The sequence below is a fragment of the Lineus longissimus genome, chromosome 2 (genome assembly GCF_910592395.1).
Source record: "Lineus longissimus chromosome 2, tnLinLong1.2, whole genome shotgun sequence".
Taxonomy (NCBI): domain Eukaryota; kingdom Metazoa; phylum Nemertea; class Pilidiophora; order Heteronemertea; family Lineidae; genus Lineus; species Lineus longissimus.
Window position 1 is genome coordinate 13012239 of NC_088309.1, and position 26102 is coordinate 13038340.

Genomic DNA, 26102 nt, shown 5'->3' on the forward strand with positions numbered 1-26102 from the left:
GGAGCGATTTCTTTACAACCAATGATTGTGCAATCGATTATAAAACAGCGACGCTGAGGATTGGTGAGAAGGAAGTACCACTCCGGAATCACCGTGAGGAGCCAAAGGTCTGCCGTGTTGTTCTGGGAAAACGAGTAACTATTCCTGCCAATACGGAGATGATTATTCCGGGGAAACTAGCCAAATCACCATCAAAAAGTCATTTGGTACCAGGACTAGTTGAAACAGGATATAACCAGCAAAGATTCACAACAGGAAGATCTCTGGCGTCTTTGGACCATGGTAAGGTGCCAGTGAGAGTAGCCAATTTCTCGGACAAGCCAGTGACAATACAGTCAAATCGAACAATTGGATGGTTTCATCCAGTGGAGGAGATCAGTGCTGCTGAGGGACTGGAGCAGTATCGGCGAAAGGATCTGGACTTCAAGCCACCGAAGAAAACGAAACGATCAAGACGCCCGAAAAAACCAGAGAGTATTTCACTGGAAACTAAAGTGCCTGTCAGTGAGCAGAAAAAGCCACAGGTTAACATTGCGAACATTAAGACGGTGGATAACTCTGAGTCTGATAATAATTGCAAGGATAAGTCTTCAATTTCCAGTGAGGTTCCTGATAATGAGGCTGCACAAGCCCGGTTAGAAAAGCTTCTGGAAAAACTGGAGATAAAGGATCTTGACATAACCGTGGAACAAAGAGAAGTAGTGACAGATCTTATCGCAAGACATCAATATGTTTTCTCTATGGGAGATTTCGACTTGGGAAAGACCACTGTCATACAGCATACCATCGACACAGGAGATGCGGTGCCGATCAAGCAGCGAGCAAGACGTGAACCTCCACATCAGGAACACTTTGTTAAGGACACAGTCAAGGAACTATTCAATCGAGACCTGCTCAAGAAGTCAGATAGCCCTTGGAGCTCTCCGATCAATCTGGCCAAGAAAGCTGATGGCTCATACAGATTATGTGTGGATTACCGGAAACTTAATTCAGTGACAGTCAAATCAGCACAGCCATTAGCTCGAATAGATGATACTCTGAACAAACTTTTGGGAGCCAAGTTCTTCTCTACTCTAGATTGCGCCAGTGGCTATTGGCAAGTGGGTATGTCACCTGAGGATCAGGCCAAGACATCGTTTGTGACGGGAGTAGACCAATACGAATGGAAAGTGATGCCATTTGGTTTAACAGGAGCCCCTTCAACGTTCACACGCATGATGAACACAGTCCTGGGAGGACTGGACTTCTGTTTGGTTTACCTCGATGATATCATTGTTCATTCATCCAGTTTTGAAGAACACATGAGTCAGCTGGATCAAGTATTCACACACCTGGAAGCAGCCAATCTGAAGTTAAAACCAAGCAAGTGTAAACTTTTCCAAGAGATGGTGAAATTCCTTGGCCACATTGTGAACACTGGAGGCATATCAACAGATCCAGAGAAGGTTGAGAAAGTAAAAAATTGGCCTACTCCAACTTGTGTGTCAGAAATTCGTTCGTTCATGGGTCTTGCGACGTACTATCAAAAGTTTGTCCCAGACTTCGCTCAAATTGCCTCTCCATTGCACAATTTGACAAAGAAGGGTGTGCAATTCGCGTGGTCGGAGCAGTGCGAGAAATCTTTTCAGACATTGAAGGAGAAGCTGATAACTTCACCGATACTGGCCTATCCAGATTTCAGCAAGGACGCCGGATCTTTCATTCTCGATACAGATGCAAGCGATTTTGCCATAGGAGCAGTTTTGTCACAAAGGCAGAGAGATGGATCAGAGAAGGTCATAGCCTATGGGAGTAAAAGTCTACAAGGAGGTGAAATGAATTACTGTACAACAAGGAGAGAAATGTTAGCATTTGTTACATTTGCAGAGCACTTCCGGTACTTTCTGCTTGGGAAGCAATTTCACGTGCGGGTAGATAATATGGCATTGAGATGGCTGTTGAACTTCAAGGAACCTTCAGGACAAATTGCGAGATGGCTAGAAAGGTTAGCAGAGTTTGACTACGTCATCGAACATCGGCCAGGAGTAAAACATGGTAATGCTGATGCATTGTCTAGGAGACCAAAGAAAGTTCGGCAACATGGAGATTGTCCATCCTGTGGACCCACAGACCGACCAGCACCTCCAATGGTTAACATAGTGCAACTAAAAACTTCTCTAGACATCCCGGAACTAACGATTGATGAGATCAGGAAAGCTCAGAAGGAAGATCCAGATATTCGGGCCATTCGACAACATATTGCTGAGACGACGGAGAAACCATCACAGAAGGCACTACAGTCATCTCTCCAGCGAGCTATTTGGGCTCAGCATGGTCTACTGGAAATAAAGCACGGAATCCTATACTTGAAAAGCCAGGGCAAACTCCGACTAGTTCTTCCTCAATCCTGCATTGCCACAGTCGTCAAGGAATTACACCAAGGTTATGCTGGTGCCCATCTTGGAGTACAAAAGGCTGTCTGGAAAGTGAAACAGCGCTGTTGGCTCCCAGGACTGAAGAAAAATGTAATAAATTACATTCGTTCTTGTGAAACTTGTCAGAAGTGCAAATCCGGAAAGCGCACTAAAGCCGACTTACAGAGTATTCCAGTTGGTCGTAGAAACCAAAGAATTCACATTGACATCGTAGGACCAATCAACCCACAATCAAGGAAAGGAAACCGTTACATTCTCGTGGCCCAGGATGCTTTCACAAAATGGCCCGAGGCGTGGCCTATCAGGAATCAGAAGGCTACAACATGTGCTAAGGTGGTGGTGAATGAATATGTTTGCAGATTTGGTACTCCAGAGAACCTTCACTCGGATCAGGGGACTAACTTTGAATCCAAAGTATTCAAGAAAATGTGCAAACTACTAAATATTCATAAATCCAGGACCACAGCTTACCATCCGCAATGTAATGGACAGGTTGAAAATTTCAATGGATCCTTGAAAAGAATGCTGACAACTATGGTGGACGAGGAGGGTAGGGACTGGGATAACCACCTTCCAGCTTCCCTAATGGCCTTTCGTTCAGGAATTCAAGCTTCTACCTTAGAGACCCCAGCTGCGATGACCTTTGGTGAAGAAATGAACCTTCCACTAGACCTCGTCCTTGGAACATCTAGTACATCAGACAATGAGACTGAGTCAACGAAGTATGTTTCGGATCTCCGGAAAAAGATAGAGCGTGCACACCGAAGGGTACGGGAAAATTTGAAGATAGCGCAGAGACGTCAAAAGGACCCACTATGACAGAAATTCGAAGTCCTCATCTTTTAAACCGGGAGACCAGGTTCTAGTCAGAAACCATTATGTGAAAGTCGACGAGGTTTCCAAGTTCCATAAACCATGGAAGGGACCATTTGAGGTTTTGCAGAAGTTGGCCAAGGTTAACTTCAAGTTATTTCCACTAGGAGGATCCAAGAGGGACTCCAAGGTAGTTCATCTCAACAATATGAAAGCATTTCATACGGGGAAAGATGGGGAGCAGCTGGATGAGATAGGATTAGTAGGGAAAACTTCAAGAGAAACTGCATTAGATTCTCACGAGGTGGAGTCCGATTTGGAATCTTCCCCTATTAAGTCTACTCAACTCACTGATAGTCCTTCTTCCGAGGATGGTTCGGACATCGACCATGAAGAGAAGCAGTCTACACGTACATTACGACCCCGCAAGAACATCTTGAAGCCGGCGCGTTTTGGAATTGATTGCTGCAGCCTTCATCAGATGCAACAGGAAATCATCAAGAAGAAGAAGAAACGCTGGTTGAAGAAAGGCAGTAAACTACGCAGGTTTGGCTGTCAGGATAGCATCAATAGTTAGTCAAGATGGAACCCCTGGTCTCCTCTCAACGCTTTGTTAGAGATGGAAGCTTGTGCCGCTTTGGTCACAATGTAGGTTACTAATGAGGCCGTTTTCTTTCTTTTCCTATCGTTTCAGATGGAGTCCGTTATCAATCTAGATGGTTTGCCGCATGATGTGAAAGAGGCAAAGTCTGAAGTTACAAAGGCCCTATATTCGTTTGTTCATCGAAGACTCCCGTTTCGTCAGGAGGTGGACATCCCTTTTATTGAATTGGAGCGATTGATAGAAATATCCACATCAAATGTTGTCGACGTAAAACTCACTCTCACCAGTGCAATGATCCAAACATTTAAAATGCTGATTTTCCGGATCCGTCCAAGCTGGAATGTCCAGATGAAAGCTATTAATGAAGTGGTAACCCTTGTCATCATGTTTCTTAAAGAAAGAGGTGTCAGTGATTTGAAAATTAATGATGTTAGAGATCGAGTACGTGTGCTGCAAGATAGAGTTAGGGAGTACAATGCCGCTGGGAAGCATCGTCCGCCGATTTTGCTTCTCGGGGACTCCATGTTTGTCAAGACCAAGCCATCTTCAGATCTGTTTCCATTAGCTTTTTCAGGGCAGACGGCAGAAGGGTTGAGAGTGATGTTGAAGAGCATTCAACCCAGGCTGAATATCAGCGATGTTGTCATCACCCACGGGCTTAACCACACTAACGACTATGGGGAGCCGGAAGAAGACATGATCATCATCAGAGATTTTCTTATACAACATTACCCCATGGCCCGCATTTTTCATCTTCAACTACCAGTCTCCCCAAAGGTGGCGAGAAGTGATGGTATGATGAGACGTGCACTGCGATTTAACGGAATGATGCAACGAGTTGGATTCCAGTCCATTCCTCATCCGATGCTGAATAGATACGGATTTGACCATGACCAGTTCCACTACTCCAAGATCGGGAGGACCACCGTCGAGAGGTAGATTGTGCAGTATGTCAGGGGACAATAATCAAGTACGAATGGGCCGGAGACCCCTTCTCCCGACGATTTGAAGGGAGGGGATGGGAGTAACGCATTGGATACTCTTTGGCGCCCATTTCGTTACGTCATTATAAATTTGCTGAACAATTATATTCCTTCATGTTGAATTTTACAGTCATTATATAATTGCACTGTTTGGGGAGGGTTAATTGCAAGTAGTTTTGTGTAAATAATAGGAGATAAGTGATTTTTTATTTGAGCAATGGTATCATGTAGATTCTAGTCATGTAAACCACTGTAAGTTTAATAGTTAGTAAGGTGGTAATTTAGGATTATAGATATAGATATTGTGTTCATTGTGTACAGGCGATGTATATAGATTGAGGTGCGGTTACAGATACCGTTAGTTTGAAATAATCTTCGTAGGAATCACTAAATTTTGTATAGAATATTAAGTATCACTAAGTATATCATCCAGTGCCTATGTGGTCGCTGCCATGTTTAGTTTCCATAAGGAATCGATGGTCAGAGTAACTCTGACCAATTTTTGAAGGGGATGGTGTGGTGATCTCGGTCTTGACGGCACCGTTGCTAACTGTTGCGAACTGTTGCTACGCAGGGTGACGTAATCACCGGGTTTGGTGCATCCTCCTCATGTGACGTATGTCGATGAAGCCGACGTCTTCGGGCGACGTCGGGGGGTCACGGCAGGGGATTGTTGCAAAATGTATGTACGTTGTTGGAAGAAAAAGGCGGAAGGAGAGCGCACGAAATAATGAAACGGCCAGGGGCCATTGTGCTCACCGTATACATCTTTTAGTAGGCAGGATCATGCTTAGTTTAGAGGTGAATATGGTGAACACAATCAGGCATGAAGACTTTTTTTAGATGTGTATTGATTTTTAGATGTGTATTGATGTCAAGTAATAAGACAGGGCAGTATATATAAGTTTATGATCCAACCAATAATTGTCTATGACATCAACAAGATCAATATCGTGTGATTGCTAAGAGTCCCTGCAATAAAAAATTCATCGAAAAAAAGTCATTAATAAGCAAGATATTGCACGTCCTACTTTTTCAGTTTTGACCCCCTGGTGGCCAAATCAAGAATCAGATGAGGCCAAAATTCGGTGTCAGAGATTATCTGATGTAGGGGGTTACATGTACCAACTTTCAAGTTCATAGCTTCAGCAGTTAAGAAACGTGCCATAGTTACACTCTAATGGCCAATTTACGCCATTTGACCTCTGTGACCTAGAAAAGGAGGTCAAATCCAAAAATCGTAGGACATGTGGTGTATCCTTGCTAGAAGTCCCTGCCATAAAAATTTTATCGAAAACAATTCACTCAAATAAGCAAGATATTGCACTTCTTCCTTTTTCCATTATGGCCCCCTGGTGGCCGAATAAAGAATCAGATCAGGCCAAAATTCGGCATCAAAGGTTATCTGATGTAGGGGGTTATATGCACCAAGTTTCAAGTTCATAGCTTTACTGGTTAAGAAACGTGCCATAGTTTACACTCCAACGGCCAATTTACGCCATATGACCTCTGTGACCTTGAGAAGTAGGTCAAATTGAAAACCCGTAAGACATGTGATGTATTCTTCCTAAGAGTACCTACCATAAAAATTTTATCGAAAACAAGTCACTTAATATAAGCGAGATATCACACTTTTTAGATATCCACTTTTGGCCCCCTGGTGGCAAAGTTGAGAATCAGATCAAACTGAAATTCAGCACCAGAGGCTATGTGATATAGGGGGTTATATGTACCAAGTTTCAAGTTCATATCTTTAGTGGTTAAGAAACGTGCCATAGTTTACACTCTAACGGCCAATTTAAGCCATATGACCTCTGTGAACTTGAAAAGTAGGTCAAATTAAAAACCCGTACGATATAAGATGTATATTTGCTATGAGTACCTACAACACAAGTTTCATCGAAAACAAGTCACTAATAAGCGAGATATCACACTTTTTAGATATCGACATTTGGCCCCCTGGTGGCCAAGTTGAGAATCAGATCGGACTGAAATTCAGTGTCAGAGGTCACCTGACCTAGGGGGTGCTGTGTACAAAGTTTTAAGTTCATAGCCCTAGCGGTTAAGAAACGTGCCACTGTTTTTTAAATAGGATACGACGACGGACGACGGACAACGACGACGGACGACGGACACTGCGGTATTACATAAGACTCCCCTACGGTGAGCCAAAAATCAAGAAAATGTAAGATACAAGTCAGAAAAGACAAAAGGGAAAAGATAAAAAATAATAAAATAAAAAAATATTTTTGGCCGTCCCTGACCGGGGTTTGAACTCACAACCTTTGGATTGCCACAACACGAAAAACACAAAACATGCAATTTCGGCCATATCTGTGTCTGCGTTGTGACCTCTGTGACCTCGACAAGTAGGTCAAATTAAAAACCCATATGATATATGATGTATCCTTGCTATGAGTACCTACCACAAAAGTTTCATCGAAAACAAGTCATCAATAAGCGAATTATCACACTTTTTAGATATCCACATTCGGCCCCCTGGTGGCCAAGTTGAGAATCAGATCAGACCGAAATTCAGCACCAGAGGTTATCTGGTATAGGGGGTTATATGTACTAAGTTTCAAGTTCATAGCTGTGGAGGTTGAAAAACGTGCCATAGTTACACTGAAACAGCCAATTTACGCCATTTGACCTCTGTGACCTTGAAAAGTAGGTCAAATTAAAAACCCGTATGATATATGATGTATCCTTGCTATGAGTACCTACCACAAAAATTTCATTCCAAACAAGTCATTAATAAGCGAGATATCACACTTTTTAGATATCTACATTCAGCCCCCTGGTGGCCAAATTAAGAATCAGATCGGACCGAAATTTAGTGTCACAGGTCATCTGACCAAGGGAGTCCTGTGTACAAAGTTACAAGTTCATAGGCTTAGCGGTTAAGAAACGTGCCACTGTTTTTGAAACAGGATACGACGACGATGACGACAGACGACGACGGACGACGGACACTGCGGTATTGTAAAGACTCCCCTACGGTGAGCCAACAAGAAAATGTAAGATACAAGTCAGAAAAGACAAAAGGGAAAAGATAAAAAAAATAATAAAATAAAAAAAATATTTTTGGCCGTCCTTGACCGGGGTTTGAACTCACGACCTTTGGATTGCCACAACACGAAAAACACAAAACATGCAATTTCGGCCATATCTGTGTCTGCGTTGTGACCTCTGTGACCTCGACAAGTAGGTCAAATTAAAAACCCATATGATATATGATGTATCCTTGCTATGAGTACCTACCACAAAAGTTTTATCGAAAACAAGTCATCAAGCGAGATATCACACTTTTTAGATATCCACATTCGACCCCCTGGTGGCCAAATTGAGAATCAGATCGGACCGATATTCAGCACAAGAGGTTATCTGATATAGGGGGTTATATGTACCAAGTTTCAAGTTCATAGCTGTGGCGGTTGAGAAACGTGCCATAGTTACACTGAAACAGCCAATTTATGCCATTTGACCTCTGCAACCTTGAAAAGTAGGTCAAATTAAAAACCCGTACGATATATGATGTATCCTTGCTATTAGTACCCACCACGAAAGTTTTATTGAAAACAAGTTATTGATAAGCGAATTATCACACTTTTTAGGTATCCACATTCGGCCCCCTGGTGGCCAAGTTGAGAATCAGATCAGACCGAAATTCAGCACCAGAGGTTATCTGGTATAGGGGGTTATATGTACTAAGTTTCAAGTTCATAGCTGTGGAGGTTGAAAAACGTGCCATAGTTACACTGAAACAGCCAATTTACGCCATTTGACCTCTGTGACCTTGAAAAGTAGGTCAAATTAAAAACCCGTATGATATATGATGTACCCTTGCTATGAGTACCTACCACAAAAATTTCATTCAAAACAAGTCATTAATAAGCGAGATATCACACTTTTTAGATATCTACATTCGGCCCCCTGGTGGCCAAATTAAGAATCAGATCGGACCGAAATTTAGTGTCACAGGTCATCTGACCAAGGGAGTCCTGTGTACAAAGTTACAAGTTCATAGGCTTAGCGGTTAAGAAACGTGCCACTGTTTTTGAAACAGGATACGACGACGACGACGGACGACGACGACGACGGACGACGGACACTGCGGTGTTGTATAGACTCCCCTACGGTGAGCCAAAAACGAGAGACACCGTATTTGAGCCGTTATATGGCATTTATTACAAGAAGAGGAGCGGAAGATTATTACATACCACAGCGCTAATGGCACACATTGTTAGTAGATCAAGCGACTGCAGGTGGTCTGACTGCGGAGCGTATCTGGCTTCCCAGATACCAAGTCAGATAAGAAAAGATAATGGGTTTTTAACGGTGTTATGAGAGGATATTTAAATCGGACCATAGCGGATGTATAATATAGCAACTTGGAACTGCAATATGTGAATCTGAATGGAGGGTAAGGTCGCACTGTGCGCCGGGGAAAAAAAAGAACTTTGATGCCTGGTCAGGGCTCTCCACCTGCCTAGGTTGGGGGTAGGGGGATTGTGTCAAAAGGGCTCTCCACCAGTCTAGAGGGGGTGGGGTGGTGACCAAAGGGCTCTCCACCAGTCTGGGGTCGAAAGGGGATGGTGCCAAAAGGGTTCTTCACCAGTCTGGGGGTGGAGGTGGTGTCAAACGGGTTCTTCACCAGTCTGGGAGGTGGGGGTCAGAAGGGCTCTCCACCAGTATGGAGTGGAGAGAGGGGAGTGTCAAAAGGGCTCCTCATCGGTTACTTCTCATTCGTAGGCCTTTGTTTGGGTTTATGCCATATTCGCCTAATCCTTTTTCGCCTAAAAAAATCCACATTCGCCTATTCCACTTTCGCCTAATCCACATTCGCCTATTCCTTTTTCGCATAATCCACATTCGCCTAATTTGATTTTCGCCTAATTTCTTTCTCGCCTATTCCTTTTTCGCCTGACAGGTACCACCCCTATCACTTGGACCCTTCCAGTCAGAGGGGTTAAGATTCCTATGCCAGGTGTTAGGGTTGGGGGAGGGATTTTGAGCTATACGGTAGACTTCTGAAAAAAAAATCACCGGCTCATTATTTTCATAATCGAGTCCCAAGGTATAGACTATGGAGAGTATAATTTTTAAGCGATGCGAGGGATCTCTGAATATCAGGTCCTGTTATTAAGGGATTGCCCTAACTTGGGGGGGGGGGGGGGGGGGGTTAGTGGATGTGGCTCGGAGGGTTTATTGCTGGTAACTGATGCTTTTCAACCCAGAAAAAAGAAGTGTGCACATTAATGTACAATTCCTAATCTTTTTGACATCAATCAAATTAAGATATATGATCGATTCCATCTCAGTTTGTTTAGACAGGTAAAAGCATCAGTAAAAGCATCAGCACAAATTGAGTAAGACAAAAAAATAATTTATGATTCATCATTTATTCAAAGGGGTGGAAATAACACAATCAAGGCGCAGTGAAATTTATTTCATTAGGATACCATGGCCGGTGGTTCACCCATGGGTTAGGTCATTATGGATCGCCCAGTTGCCTCTCAACTCCGATTCGACCTTATATATATTCGAATTTAAAAAATGTGCAGTCGAGTCGTTATTGGGGTGATGAACCAGAAAATGTCATGTAATTTGATTATTGTTGGCGAGCTACTATCAACATTATGAAAATCGTCCACCTCTTATACAGTCAAGCACAACATCAAGCACAAAATAACTCCGCCATAGACAGTTAATGAATAACAAATCATAGTACATGTATTAAGCAAAATTGCCACAAAATGTTTGTTGCAAAATAAGTGTTCAAAAAGCACAAGACTATTGTTCATCAGAGAATGTTTATATCAAGTAACTCACAGCATCCATGCAACTACGAACATTTCTCTCCCCATTCTTGAACTGAGTCTTCAGTAGCAAGAGCCTTTCGTCAACTGCTACGTATGTATGTCGTCTCTTGTTTGGTCTCCCACCCACCTCCAGACGGTGCAGCTCATTCCGTTGAAAGAGTTCTTCATTTTTCAGAAATTTGATCAACTCGAACACATTTATTTGGGTGGGGCTTTCCTACGTAACGATTGAGTTTGTTGTGCCACCCTTCTACAGCATTTATGGTGCGTGGCTCGTCGATTCTGTCGTAGCGGTTCCACAGCATCCTATCGTACTTGGCGTCCAGCTCATCCATCCACGTAGATGTGACGTAATCGTGGAAAGCACGTGCCTGCGGGACGTTCGGGGCTTCGTTCATGATACTTAACCAGAGATCATCGATTTGATCCAATGGCATCAGTGGCAACGTCAGTGTTCTCCGGATCCATCTGCGGATATCATCGTTAGCAGCAGCGTCCATAACCAAGGCTGTCAACCCAAGCTAAGACCACTTAACTTGAGTGATGGGCTTTGGAAAAGGAATGGTCCATTTTATGGATAACCCAAGCTAAGATCACTGAACCAAGGAAATGGCTTTTTGAAAAGGAATGGTCCATATTATGAGTAAGAATATTCCATAACCCAAGCTAAGATCACTGACCACAAGAGATGACATTTTGGAATGAACCATTTTAGGTATATGCCAAAATTAGGTGAATATGGAATAGGCGAAAAAGAATTAGGCGAGAAAGGAATTAGGCGAAAATGGAATTAGGTGAAAGGGGAATTAGGCGAATGTGGATTAGGCGAAAAAGGAATTAGGCGAAAGTGGAATTAGGCCAGAGCTGCCAACCCCAGATTTTCTCCTTCAGTAGTATTCTAACAAAATTCCAGATTTTTCAGTAGTTTCAGGGTGTCCTTCAGTAGTCCTCAGGTTTGGTTAAAACACCCTTTTTCTGTGCACAGTGCACTGTCGACGAAGCCAGGGGGGGGGGGGTGATTCTGCATTCTCCACTTTGCATGAGGGCAAATGACCAAAGAGCAAACCACAAATAATATTGAAAACCTGAAAACGCATTTAATGATTCTTCAACAGCAAAACACATAACATATGGTACATACAGGTATAAAAGATGGTTTATAAGATGAAAATAAAATAATTACTATTTAGTATTATGACACAGCTAAATTAAATTGATTGGCTTCCCTCTGGAAACTAATAAACTTTCAAAGTAAAAAAATATGAACACTACTCCAGCATACACCCTCCCAGGTAATGCACTTCTTAAAACACTATGGACATAAATTTCTTGACTAAAATACAGTAAACAATTGATTGCACAAGTTTCGACAGTAACGATTGCTTTTGCAAGAGACTAAGTAGAGAAGGTTCCTTACAAATTCAAATCACACAGCTTCAATAGCCTTATACCTACATCACATCTTAATTTCACAATGTCTTTGAAGACATACAATACATTGCTCACTGCTTTTTTAGTCCTTGGTAAGTTGCAGACTTTGCCTTTTTCAAGAGGTCATCACTAAGTAGCCTACTGTGGCAGGGCCCAATTGAATTCTGCTTCACCTGAAGCAGGGATTGAAGCATTGGGGGCAGCATAGACTTTCTGAAATCAGTCTTGTTTTTTCGGACTGAGCTGAACACCCTTTCACAGTCTGCACTGCTGTGGGGAATAACAAGGATGCATGCCATCACCTCTGGCAATAGCTTGTACCTCTTTTCCCCAAAGCCATCTGTAATCTTGCCAATTTCAACCCATTGGGTATCAGCCCTATCCAAAGACAACAGCTCATTAGAGAGATCTTCAACTTGATAATTGGAGAACTCCTGCTGGATAGTGTCTCTTGATCCCCCCACTGACTCCTCTATGGCTGGAAATCTATCCAAGATGTACTCTAGAGCAGAGTAAGTAGCAACTGCCCTCTGCTTAACATCAGCTACCCTTGCATACAACAACAGTTCATCTTTGAAAGGGAACTTCTTAATCATGTACCGACAAGCAGTAATATAGTAGTTTCTCACATTCTTGTGAAATGCCGCAACTTTCTCTGGAGTAAGGCCTTTGGAAGTTCGGATGTACTCCCTAGCTGCCTCACCTATGAATAGGTCTTTATCTGCCTTCTGGTGGACTAACCGATCAAACTGAATTTGCTGGATATCATGCTGCAATAGAGTACCTGGCTTAACAAACTTCAACAGTACTTGCTTCAGCAAATCCTTTAGAACTGCATAAATCTTGTGTATCATTGGCTTATCTGACTGCAGCACAACATTTGCTTGGTCAAACACAGGTATCACACTCTGAAGAAACAGGCAGTACAAGCGTGTCTGACTACTCTGTAGCTTTTCAAGGGCATTGGCTTTCTGGTCCCTGAAAGATTGAAGAAGAAAACATATCAAAGACTTTTTAAAATTTATTTAGTATCATTTGTTTTTCTTCAAATCTTGGTAGGCCAACCTGGTTTTTGAAAACATAAGGAATATTAGACTTGAACATGTCGGAGCATGATGTCAGTTCTAAGACTCAAATGTATGTCAAAAAACAGTAGTAGCATACTACAGCCCATAGTTGGTAGTTGATAGTTGGTATGATACTGACTGCATGATTAATTTGAAATCAAGTATGATACTATTACTCAGTAATTTCACTTTGTATACTCACTTGGCTTCAGTAGAGCCATTGCACTCCTTGTAAAAGTATCTCCGAAGGGGCACCCATTGCTCAATCAGTCTGTTGATATACTGGCCAAGGGACAGCCATCTCGTGGAAACATGCTTTAATATTTTGTGCTGTTCGACACCACAGAAAATTTGCAGTTCTCCTAATGACTCCAGCCTGTTTGTGCTCTTATCAAGGTAATAATATATGTCACAGAGCAAGTCCTGCACACTACAGGGTTTGGGCAATTCTTGTGCAGCATGTTCCGCTGTCAGATGAATAAGATGACATGGGCATCCTATTAGTTCTCCTGACTCATGCTCCTTACGAATAAATGAAATCACACCTTTGTGTCTGCCTACCATCACATTAGCATTGTCGCAACCAAATGCCAGACACATATCCCACTGCAGGTCATGCTTGCGCACCTCATTGTTCAAAAGTTTATAAATGTTCTCCCCAGCTGCACCTCCTTTGCAAGTGGGGTTGCCAAGCAACACAGATCTGATCATGCCACCATCTATTATTCGAACTATGATGGGAAAGTACTTTTTATCACCTTCATTACTGCCATCAGTAGCCATGCTATAAGGTGCTTGTCTCATTTTTTGAACAATGTCCTCAACAGTTTCTGCAGCAAGGACATCAACAATGTGGGAACATTTTGTTCTCCCAGCTGCAAAGTTCTTTGCTATCTCCGAATCAGGGAACATCTTGGGGAATAATTGTGTGGCATGGTCAGCCACAGACATTGCAAGATTATGTTCAACAATGAACCCAACGAACTGTGTTTCTGCACTGATAGTTTTCGTAGCAAGATTGTTTCGAGCAACTACAGCAGGTGGAAGTTGTCCCCCTGGGAAAAAATTGTCCAACGTGCGAGTGCCCTCCTTTGCCTTTAGCCTTGCTGCGTGTCTGGTACCCTCAACATGCCTCTTACAGTCGTCGAGCCCACCATGTGACACATTAAAATCCGACTCGCAAACCTTACAACGTGCATACTGTGGGCCCAAATTTGATGGCAGCAATACTGGCCACTTTTCAGTATAAATTGGACGAAACACTTGCACACTTTTCTTCTTCGAATTGCCATCTTCTTTGTCGTTTTCGTTTGAAACGGGCCGCTTTTTCCCATTGCCCGCGGAAGCCGCCATGTTGTGTGGAAGGTATGCTTGCGCACTGACAAACACGGTTTTTGTACTGCAGCATGCACGTAGACTGCGTACAGTAGAACATGCATATAAACTGTGTCGCGCAATACTCACACAGAGTGTTGCGAAGAACAGGGCTCGTCGCAAAAAAGTGGCGGGACGAAAAAAATTAACCCTTTTTTTAAAATCCGTAGTTTTTTGAGGGGCATCCGTAGTTTCCGTAGATTTGAAATTTCGGCGAAATACCGTAGTAAACTACGGACAATCCGTAGGGGTTGGCAGCTCTGTTAGGCAAATGTGGATTAGGTGAAAAAGGTTTAGGCGAAAAAGGTTTAGGCGAATGTGAATTAGGCAAATGTGGTTTAGGCGAATGTGCAAGACACCTATGTTTGGGGGGGGGGCTGCTATATGAAATGGCCTGTGGTTATATATATACATATCACAAAAAGCCTCATCACTCAGTGGTATACATGTAGGCCTTTGCTTTGAACTATTTCTGGTAGTGGACATGGGGGGGGGGACTGCCACTAACTATCCCATCTCAACATGCCTGCACCAAGGGTAATTTGCCAGCATATATATACTCAGGAATGGTCATTACTGACCACACAGAGGTGCATCGCCATAACTGGCTGTAACCACATGAAAGTGCGGCACCACAACAGGAACAAGACTGGCCATCACCGCAAACATGTGTGGATAGTGGGAGCTGCAGGGCATGTATTGCATGCCCCTGCAACTATAAACAATGATTATTCGGGGCACTTCTCCACAAGAAGCAAATAACTACGTCCACTTAAAGCCCTTAGATTCCTGGAAAATGCATATTTGGCACTTTAATTTCCAACCCTGGACCCTCCCTCATTACCAAGATCTGGTTGGGGATGTGCTACCCCTTTTCTAAATATCTGGAACTGTCACTAACAACACAAAATGTGGATCACTGTTAACAAAGCAGGGACAAATACCAGCCATAACTATGCAATAGTAATACTATGTGAGAGGTGCAGGACCATAACTGGTAACAAGTGCGGCACCACAACTTTCCATAACTATGCAGTTTAGCAGGACCATCAGTTGGCATGTTACTGTGCGGACCATAATTCGCTATGACCAGAATGAAGTGCAGAACCCAGAGGCTCAATTGGCTAACACCAGCAATAACTAGCTCAAATGAGCATTATCTCCTTCAGTAAATTTTATATTATACAACAGTAACGTTATAGGACTGTCACTACTGTCTGATGCTGATTGAGCAACTAAGGCCAGGACTAAAAATGTTCTCAAATACGGCACCTTAACTGGCGATAACTATTGAATTGCGTGACCATGAGTGATCACATTACTGGAAGAAAGTGTGAACCTTTATCTATCCAAGACAAAACAGAAGTGAAAATCTGTAATTTGTCACAAGTGTGGCACCACAACTGGCCATAACTACAACAGTACTCACTATTGCCAATGGCAAATGCTGAAGAAAAGAAACACAAATAAAAAAATTACTATCTTCATTAAGTGAGCTTTTCCAGTTAATACTGAATTTCTTGATGCACATCAATTAGAAATATGAAAACAAAGAGGGTTGCAGTACTGGTCATCTTACAAATAAGTGTGTGATGGTCTTGGAAACCCTTCACATCGTCATGGTCCAACTTAGTTTTGCATTATGTATATCATCACAAAGATTGGAATATCAGAAAATGAAAAGGCCAGGGACCATGTGCTCACCTGTTGTCAATGAAAGGAAGAAATCATCATTATGGTTGTAACGCGAGTTTGACCTCTGTGACCTTGGAAATAAGGGCCGGGTAAAAATGTTCAACCACTATGTTAAGCTTGATCAATCAAGATTTACATTTGATGATCACACACTAAATGTTTCTTGAAATATGACACACATAGAACATCATGACCTTGGCCTCTTTACACCTGATAAGTAGGCCACATTGACCTGAATCTTTGTCAACATGTAGAGATGCATTATAGGTGTCTACGTATCAAATTTTAAGAGTCTGGGCCAAAAAATCACAAAACATGTCAGTATCGGTGAAATTTAGAGTTTGACCTCTCTGACATTAGAATTTAGGTCAACGTCAAAATATTTCCAGTACAATGTTGTTCAGATAAATCAATGACATATATTTGAAGATCACACGAAGAAGGTTTCGTTATATGACCCATATAGGATTTTATGACATCGACCCGATTATACCTAAAAATGAAATGGCCAAGGGCCATTGTGCTCACCGTATAAATATTTGTTCGTTAGGAAATCATCCTGGTTAAGAAACATGCAACATGTATGGTATATAGCTCAAACCAAAGTCGGTATGACATGTGATGTATCGTTGCTTGGAGTACCTACCATAAAAATATCATCGAAAACAAGTCACAAATAAGCGAGATATTGCACTTTTTCTGTCCGAGGCTACATGACGTAGGGAGTCAAGTTCATAGGGAGTCAAGTTCATAGCTTTTGCGGTTAAGAAACGTGCCATAGTGACACTCAAACAGCCAATTTACGCCGTTCGACCTATGTGACCTTGAAAATTATGTCAAATCAAAAACCCGTATGATATGTGATGTATCCTTCTTAGGAGAACCTACCATAGAAATATCAGCGGATATATGACGTAGGGAGTCTCCTGACCTATGTGACCTATGTTACCTTGAAAATTAGGTCAAATCAAAAACCTTTATGATATCTGATGTATCCTTCTTAGGAGAACCTACCATAAAAATTTTATCGAAAACGAGTCACTCATAAGAGATATCACACTTTTTAGGTTTCCACTTCTCACCCCCTGCTGGCCAAGTCAAGAATCATATCGTACCAAAATTCATTGTGAGAGGTCACCTGACCTGGTGGGGTCCTGTGTACAAAGTTTCAAGTTCATAGCTTTAGCGGTTAAGAAACGTGCCACTGTTTTGAAACAGGATACAGACGACGACGGACGACAGACGACGGACACTGCGCTGTTGTGTCCAGCATGCCAAGTTTCAGGCATCTAACCCCAGCAGTTATGAAATGTGTTCCGCTAATGGTATTGAATAAGCTCAACCTAGGTGAGCTAAAAAGCCTTTGGTCTCGCTCAACAGTTTTCCCAAATGTGCGTGACGGCAGAATGTTCTCTCAATTGGAAATGACACTCATTTCAAAATGCGTTTTGATGGTGCTTTTCAAAGGATGGCCAATTGATGCTGTACACCACTGGAGTGGCCGTGATCTCCTCTTTCTTCACAAACTCATCTCATATATTTAATGAATACAAGTCAGTAATTAGTGCAGGATTGGCTCGAGCACTTGAGGCCACCCCAAACTAAAAATTTCAAACCAGACTCCAAATGACTTAAAACCGCAATCTTTAAAAAATTTCTTATAGATTAATCCAAAATACCGGTTTTCACGGGAAGCACCATAGCCTATGCTTGAGAAAAATGTGGAAAAGAATGTAGTTTAGTATGCTCATTTTCGAAAAACTGGAAAAACACATAAAGCTGGAGGGATACGGTAAAAAAGATACGGTAAAAAAGTACCTGTAAAAAAGGTACTAGTAAAAAAGGTATCAGTAAAAAAGTATAAAAAAATAATATTATTCTTCTTGGCACAATGACACAAAAGAAAATAACCGGTACCATCTAAGTATAGCATTTTGGTTACAAATTTGACTGAATTTCAGGGTTATTGAAGAGTGTACATGTCACATGGAAATTAGTTGACATCTGTTCAACAGTTTAGGAGTAATAGGACTTCGTTGGAATTTCAAGATGGCGGTCATGGGATTTGACTGAAAATTAGTCCAGTTTCAACAGTCTAGGCTCAATGGTGAGCAAACATGCCACCATTGTTGACAGAAACTCAGACACCAACAACCGAGGATGGACAAAACGTGATGACAGAAGCTCAACCATGTCAGCTAAAAACATCTTACCAGGTCTTACTAGCACCAGCTTAAATAAGTTTGACATCCTGGTGTTTACGTCCTAGGTTGTAACTCCACTAACCCAGAGGGCAACAATAAAGCATCACCATGGTGACGGCTTAGATACTTACGGAAGAATCCCGCTTTTTTAATTAGCCTCTTCTTAGAAAGTATTTTCATTGCCTGAAAATAGAAAGTAACATTGAAACTTTTTGTGCCTTTTTATACACACTATTTTTGTAGCGCGTGAATAAAGGCAGTGTGTGTGAGTCTGTTCAATATACAAACGATTATTTAAAGCGAGGTGAATCGTGGCCCTTTAACAGTTTTAATTGGCTCAGACACAGGAATAAATATTCACCTTGTAGTAACAGGTTAACATAAGAGCAGACTCAAAACCTTTAGGAAATCACAGCATTTATGTCATTTTGTCAAGCATTCTTGTGGCATACTTTCCACTTTATGTGTACCATATATGCAATACAGGGGCAATGGACCCCAAAAATGGCAGAGAAAATATGCTTGAATTTATAATACAGGTCTGCTTTTGAGAAGGCTCCAAATATGTTTCTAGGTGTATATTGCAAAATCTATAAGTTTGGAAATGATTTTCAGCAAACCAATCATTTTGGGCAAATGACCAGACTACATCGTTAGGCGAATTTTGATAGATGGCATGGAAGAGCATGAACGAATGTGTCGAATGAAAAGGCGAGGGGCCATCATGCCATCGACGGTCCGAATTTGATAAATCATGTAAAACCCTTGATGACCTGACTGGGCATTAGACAAACTGGGATACAAATTGTCCAGGTCAGTCACCTACCTCCGTCTCCAGCCCCGACGGGTTAATACCTTTGTGCCAAATTTTGGGTCCGTACCTTAAGCGGTAACAAAACGGGCCACCATTGTTGAACAGTGATGCTGATGGCACACTTTGACCTCTGTGACCTTAAAAAATAGATCAAATCAAACATCCATATTATGTGACATGTCCCCTTACTGAGAGTACCAACCATAAACATTTCAGTGTGCTGCAACCACTATCAGCGGAGTTATCACACTTTTTGTGTTTTTACCCCCCCCCCCCCCCCCCCCGGTAGCCAAACAAGGAAAGATATCAAGCCATGACCCCAATGCATATAATGATGCCCTTATTGACTTGCAATCCAAGGCCTTACAGCAACATGCCCGAAGGCTGGCATTCTGGCAGGTTAAACCAAAAGCGAAACCTGTGCCCATCCCCAAGCCGGTGGCAATGCGTACAGCTGTGGACGAAATTGTTAAAAGTAATCCAGCATAGTATAAGGCCAATTAGATAAATTGGGATACAAATTGTCCAGGTCAGCCACCTCCCTCTGTCTCCAGCCCTGACGGGTTAATACTACTGGGGAAAAGGCATGTTCAGACTGTGCCTGTTAAACTTGCGCGGGCACAGAATGACCTCTGTAAGAAGCACACAAGTGCAACGGTGGCCCATGTCAAAGATCTTTGTTCATGGTTGGGGCCACAGTGCTGCGGATTTGTTAGCATAGATGACAAGGCTCACGTTCCTATTGGGATAACCGCAGCAAATGAACAAGCCCTTCTGATGCACATGGAATATAAAGTTCCACTTCCTGATCATGATTTCGTTGTAGCACCTGGTCATACATTACGTTACTAGAGCCCGAGATCCTGATGTGGATTTTATTCTATCTTCCCTCAAGATCGACCATTGTTCCCAACCGAGCATGAGCCTAATTCCTCGACCCCAAACAATAGCAAGGAGGCTGTTCCATAGATCAGCAGCCCTCCCTATTACTAATCCAACAGAGGGCAGCAGCAGTTTATTATCTGGCCAGACAATTCGATTAGATAACCCTGTTCAAACTGTGAAAGCCCAAATCTTTGTCTCCTATCTTGTGCTGTAACACTGGAGAGCATGTGGGAGCTGTAGTCACGCTTTTGCCCAGTTACATACCGATTACCTCAAAGAGTTTAGGACACCTAAACATCTCAGTGCTTGGACACTGACTAGATAATCCATTCAACTAGGACATCACTATTTTGACCATACTCCCACTCCATTTTCTCAACATTGGACTTAAAAATAATATTTATGGGTTCAGTAGTTGGACAGGTAAACGGAAGAATAGAGTATATCATTGTTTAGTGCAGCTAGGACTACTCCGACTGGAAGCATGGTTGATTTTTGAAAATAGTGACTTTGACGAACAACAATTTTACAAAGAGTGAAAAAGTTATTTAGTTCTTAGGACGCTTTATATTTGGGCCAATTTTGTTAGAACTTTGACAAACTGATTATTATGTCTGTGACTACATGAATATTTGAGCAGTTTTAGCAGGGACATGTCTCATCTTACAACAAAGAGAGTTTGTAACAACTCTCTTTGCATTAATCTAAGAAAATACATTGTATAGTGTAAAACAAGCTTAATTCTTAACAATGCATTCCCAGGTAGAGATTAATTGGTAGTATATATACTATGCTTTATACATCATTGATTAGTGTAGCTGGGACTACTCTGACTGGAATATATGAGCAATTACAGAAGTGAAATGTCTCATTTTCCAAGAAAAGAGGATTTGTGAACATTCCCTTAGCATAATCTACAAATGGAGAGCTAGAAAAGTAAACAGGACATTCTTCTTTCACAGACATTCCCTTTCATGGAGTCCTGACAAAACTTCTCAAACCTATTCTACAATAAAGCGCAACCAATGGAATTTTTTAATATACATGATATAGTCAACATAGCAACACATACCTGACATGTGACCCTCTTTTCAAAAATCGATGACATTTAATTTTGGATTAGATTCATGAGGATAAGCCTTCTTAGTAAAATCCACTATTCCAGAACTTTTAAAATTCCATTTAAAGTATGAACACTGTACATTTTAGAAATAATTTTAATTTTACAGTTCCAAAATGTGACCCGTCACAGCAAAACCAGGCGCATGTCGCTCTGAGCTTGGTAGGTTGAGATGGACTGTTTATTCATTTCTCTATTGTCTGCCTTTAGTGAAATATGAGCACATCAATTTCTTCCGTTATCTCCTGGTGTCATTTAGGCTCATCTTCTCTGCGACACACGCGCCTGGTTTTGCTGTGATGGGTCACAAATATTGTACACTATATACTGCAGAACGGAAAAAAATGCGTGCAGAATATTTTCACGAATAGGTCAGGCTCGCGAAAATATTCTGCCGCGAAAATCTCTTGCTTTTAGCTTGAAATCCATGTCATTGTTGTCATGTTTTCACAGAGGCACTGCATACCGCTTGGCCCAACGAAGGCCTACGTGTATACCCGCGCAATTAGCACTGCAAGTCATAATTACACCTAACTTAAACAACTTTTGCTTAACTATTGCTTAGAGCTTAAAGTCAAAATAGATAATTAAATTTTCTTGGAAAAAAATTCTTCACTCGCAAAAATATTCTGCCGCGAATATGTCCATCGTGAGGCATTTGCAAAAATTTCATGCCGCATTATTTTCCGTTCTACATTAACAACAATGCACGGCAACTGAACACATTTGAGTGATCATTCTGGATCCATGCATGCGCGAAACACTGCGACTTGCTCGAGGCGGGGGCACACTAACTGATCGGCAAAGCCGCGCCGCTTCATCAAACGATGAGAACCAGGCGAGATTAACAAAATTGCCTTACTTTCATAGCTCTAAAATCTTTATTCTACAGTCAATTAAAAAATTTTAAAGGGCTATTTGTGATAGAGATACATTTGTTGGCCAACTGTCTCATTCCCAAAAGCGACACTGCACAAAATTTCATCTTTTATTACTATATTTAGTGGGGAGGAAATATTCCCAAGATACAAAAACTGAATGGCTAATCCCTCATAATCCCTAGGCAATCTTGATAAAATGGACCCACAAAAAGGGCTTAAACGGGGGTCCTTATGGAAAAATCCTCAAGGGCAGAGAAATGTAATGTAACCTTATCCTGTCGGTTTATGTGGCATGCTGTATTACATTCGGCAGTGTCATTCAATGGCCCGACATATGTTGCAATTAAAAGTGGTAGACATGATTCTAGTACGGCCAACACTCATGGGTTTGACTTTGACCGATTATGTCAGCTGGACGAGTTGAAAGATGTCCTATTGTTTAAAGATGTCCAGTGGTGGTAACCAGTGTTGATGGTGGCTGCGACGAAAACTCTCGCTATCCTTAACCACTGCTTGTAGCCGCAGACAAGTTGAAGCAGAATAACCTGGATGCAATGATTGTGTTCACTCATGCACCAAGTGTGTCGGCCAAAATCATGTGGAGAGACGTATGGCACCTCTTTCAAAGGAAATGGCTGGTTTAATTCTCCCTCATGATTCCCTGGCATGCCATCTTGACGCATCGGGCAACACCACTGACGAAGATTTAGAGAAAGAAAACTTTAGGGAAGCTGGCGAGATATTGGCCATGGTGTGGCCTGAGTTTGTACTAGACAACAATCCAGTCGTCATTGAATATAGTACCCCAGGCTCTGGGAACAAAATACTGAATTTCGACCCTACACCAGAGTGGCTCAGTAAGCATGTACGTCAGTCTCAATATGTACTACAGGTTGTCTGCTGCGATGACAGGGAATGCTGCATTCCATGGAGGACCAACTGATAGACATTCTTCCTGAAAGTTTCCTCCCCGCACCATTTCTGCTGAAGCAGACACGGATTGGTCTCTTTGGTCCTAGAGCCCGAATCAGAATGCGAGAAGGCAACTGCTTTAATGTTTCCTTTGCAACCACAACATTTGTCCCTGAACATAGTGCTGAATGCAGCCAGGCAGTATACTTCAAGAGGCCATGAGATTCCCTATGATTTGTTCTGTACAACAGTGACGAACAGTGTCAATGAAAGAATTTGTCAAAGGTGTGGGGTATATTTCCCATCAAAAGCTGCGCTCAATCGTCATAATATTGGGCATAGGCAACCAGTTAACCCTGTTCCCGTGAGCAAAGAGCCGAGGAACAAAATTTTGTGGAAGAGAGTTCAGAAGATGAGGATGCGCCAACCAATGCAGCCTCAGAGGTTGAACCTATCCGGGTATTCGGGAACATATTTGAAGTATTCACATTTGGTGGTATGTTATGATTGAGGAATCTGTTAGCGCTTTTCAACGCCTGGTGCAATTAGTTGATGCAAAAGTAAATAACAGACATTAAATTCATGATAAGAAGTTTTCATTTTTGTTATATTATTTTGCATCATTTACACTTTGGCCAGGAGTTGAAAGTGGTAACAGATTCCTCAATCATAACACACCATCAAATGTGAACTCATCCAATAAAGACTAGGAGGGACTGTATGCCTACATAATATTTTGTAGGTAGATGTTAAAATATAAAACGGGTGGATCAATCGCTAGAGGTGGTAAGACAGTGGAGAAAACATAATTTTTTGAATGGAATTTTATTATTAATGCAAAAATAGGCAAGTACAGTGTATACAATAAACTTATGAAAAATATGTAGGTTATGTACTGATTATTCTTGTTCAGCAAGTGATTAATAATCATGTGTATGCACATTCATTGAAAATCACAGTTAATCATATTTTTGTCAATTTGAGACAAACTTACTCAAGAATTTTGGCTATAAAACAAGACAAAGGAGATTCACTAGACTCAGTGTAAAACTATAAAATTGAATATAAGGTTGGCCTATTGTGCATAATTTCGATTGGCGATGTTTGCAGTAAATGCATGTGTTGTTTGAGTGTAGGCCTGGTCTTATAGCCAAGATTCTAGAGTATATTAATATACATGTAAAATATGTAGGTTTGTAATGACTATTGGTCTCTCACAGGAATTACTCGCTGGAAGTGCAGGAGATAATTGTTGCAGTTGTTTTGAAGAAAACAACTTCAAAATTGATGTAGTATTCCAGTAAAAAGGATTCAATATCCTCTGCTGACAGAGAGTAACCAGATTGTGGTTATGAATTTTCTGCAGCCTTGATCGCATCTGCTATGTCTGAAATACACTGTTGGCTGAATGATAATTTATGGCACCATTTACTTTCATCAATAAATGTGGCTTTGCCCCTGTACGTTCTCTCTGCTTTCAGTATTTTCTGCTGGCAATGACAGTGTGAGCACCGCCCATATTCTGAATCAAGATGATCATTGAGGGTTGAACATGAGGTACACTTGCACAACTGCCACAAGCTCCGCATTAATAGTGTCAGTCTCCATTTTTATGTAATGGGTTAATTGAGCAATGGGAGCTATGGTGGTTTGTGAAGATGTTGATAGACTTGTCTCTTCATTAAGTTTTTTACAGACACATTGGTTAGTTTGTAGCTCTTTCCAACAACAAGAGAATGAATGTGGTCACCCCATGAAGTTAATTTGATTAGTCCAGTAACATCAGAAACATATTTGTTCATAAGAGTGGCATGGGCCCTGATAATGTATTTTCTGTCTCAGTACTGTCATCCTGTGTGAGAACCATAATTTCAATATTGATCTTTTGATGAATAGGCAAGTTTGGAACATTGCTGATTGGAGTAATTACAGCAGATGGTGGTTCGTAGGGGAATGCGAGTTGGTTTGGTAGTGAAATAATTTCCATTTTTGTTGTTAATTTTACATCTCTTTCTTTTGAAATTTTGGACTGAATAAATCCATAGTTTCTGATCTCAATGGGGAATGTGCTTCCCATGTTTTTGAATAGTGTTTCTTTAAATTGCTCAGGTGAGAACGTGATAACATGTTGGTATGTTTTTTGAACGGTTTGTAATTTGAACGTCAGGTGTTTGGGTTGGGTCAATACATCATGGACATGACCAGTGAGTGCGTTGGTTGACAGTACAGGCTGTGGTGAGATTGTCTTTGTTGGTGTCGCTGAAATAAGAAAAAAAGGTTGTTTCATAAAATATTAAACTTTGGGAAATTGTTGAACCTGTTAACTCCAGGTAAGACTCTATAGCTGTGTTAACACTGCAGCATTAAAACAGTTTGTCATCATGCGAAAACGTTTAAGTCAGTCCCAACGGCTTAGCTATTCACACACACGCAATTCCTGCACGTCTGGACAAAAATGAATTTTTAACTGTTCTACGAACTGTATGTGTACAAAGAGTCTAGCCCCGATGCTTTAGATCTGTGTGTGAATACAAAATGAGTTTGAACAAGACGTTTTGGCGCTACACATGCGCGTTGCAGCAATGGCCATTTCCTTCCGTTTGTCAGTGTCGTGGACAGTTCGGATGACTGTATGAAACTAATGACAGAATGTACCCCATATTACCTGATCTTTTCTTCGTTTTGTCTGGCGTGAAGACTATCTTTTTCTTGGGACATGTGGGATGAGATGTTTGTTCTGTAGTTGGTGCCTTTTTCTCTGGCGTGAAGACCATTTTCTTCTTTGCATCAGATATTTGTGTGGTTGGTGCTGAAAGGTTAGATGGTTTGATAAAATGTATGGGTACATGCTTTAAAATCTCAATTTATAATAGTTGTACTTTTTTTCTTCAATGCATCAGCAGACACTGTTTTCCTTCCTTTCTTGTACCTGACCATTGTCTGAAACAATTCAGATGAAGATGTAGAGTTTACACCTACATGTAGACCCATAAACTTTATGCAGGTTTTGACACGGGTTTCACAAAATGAGGCCCACAAGAGTGGCACTGGTTATTAAGGGGTTTACAGTATATACAACG

General features: G+C 41.5%; 2 protein-coding genes across 3 annotated transcripts in view; both read right to left on the minus strand.

Moving 5' to 3' along the window:
- The window catches only part of LOC135482654 (calcium/calmodulin-dependent protein kinase kinase 1-like), a 300476-nt gene that overhangs the window by 115080 nt on the left and 159294 nt on the right, over positions 1–26102 (minus strand). The window contains exons 4-5 of one of the 2 annotated variants that reach the window (XM_064762905.1): positions 18542–18593; positions 15941–15958 (exon numbers count right to left, since the gene is read on the minus strand). In XM_064762905.1, coding sequence (XP_064618975.1) covers positions 15941–15958; positions 18542–18593 — 70 coding nt within the window. The remainder of the gene's footprint in view (positions 1–15940; positions 15959–18541; positions 18594–26102) is intronic. The other variant, XM_064762904.1, reaches the window with a different exon arrangement.
- The window catches only part of LOC135482655 (developmentally-regulated GTP-binding protein 1), a 520179-nt gene that overhangs the window by 76947 nt on the left and 417130 nt on the right, over positions 1–26102 (minus strand). The gene's annotated exons all lie outside the window — the stretch shown is intronic.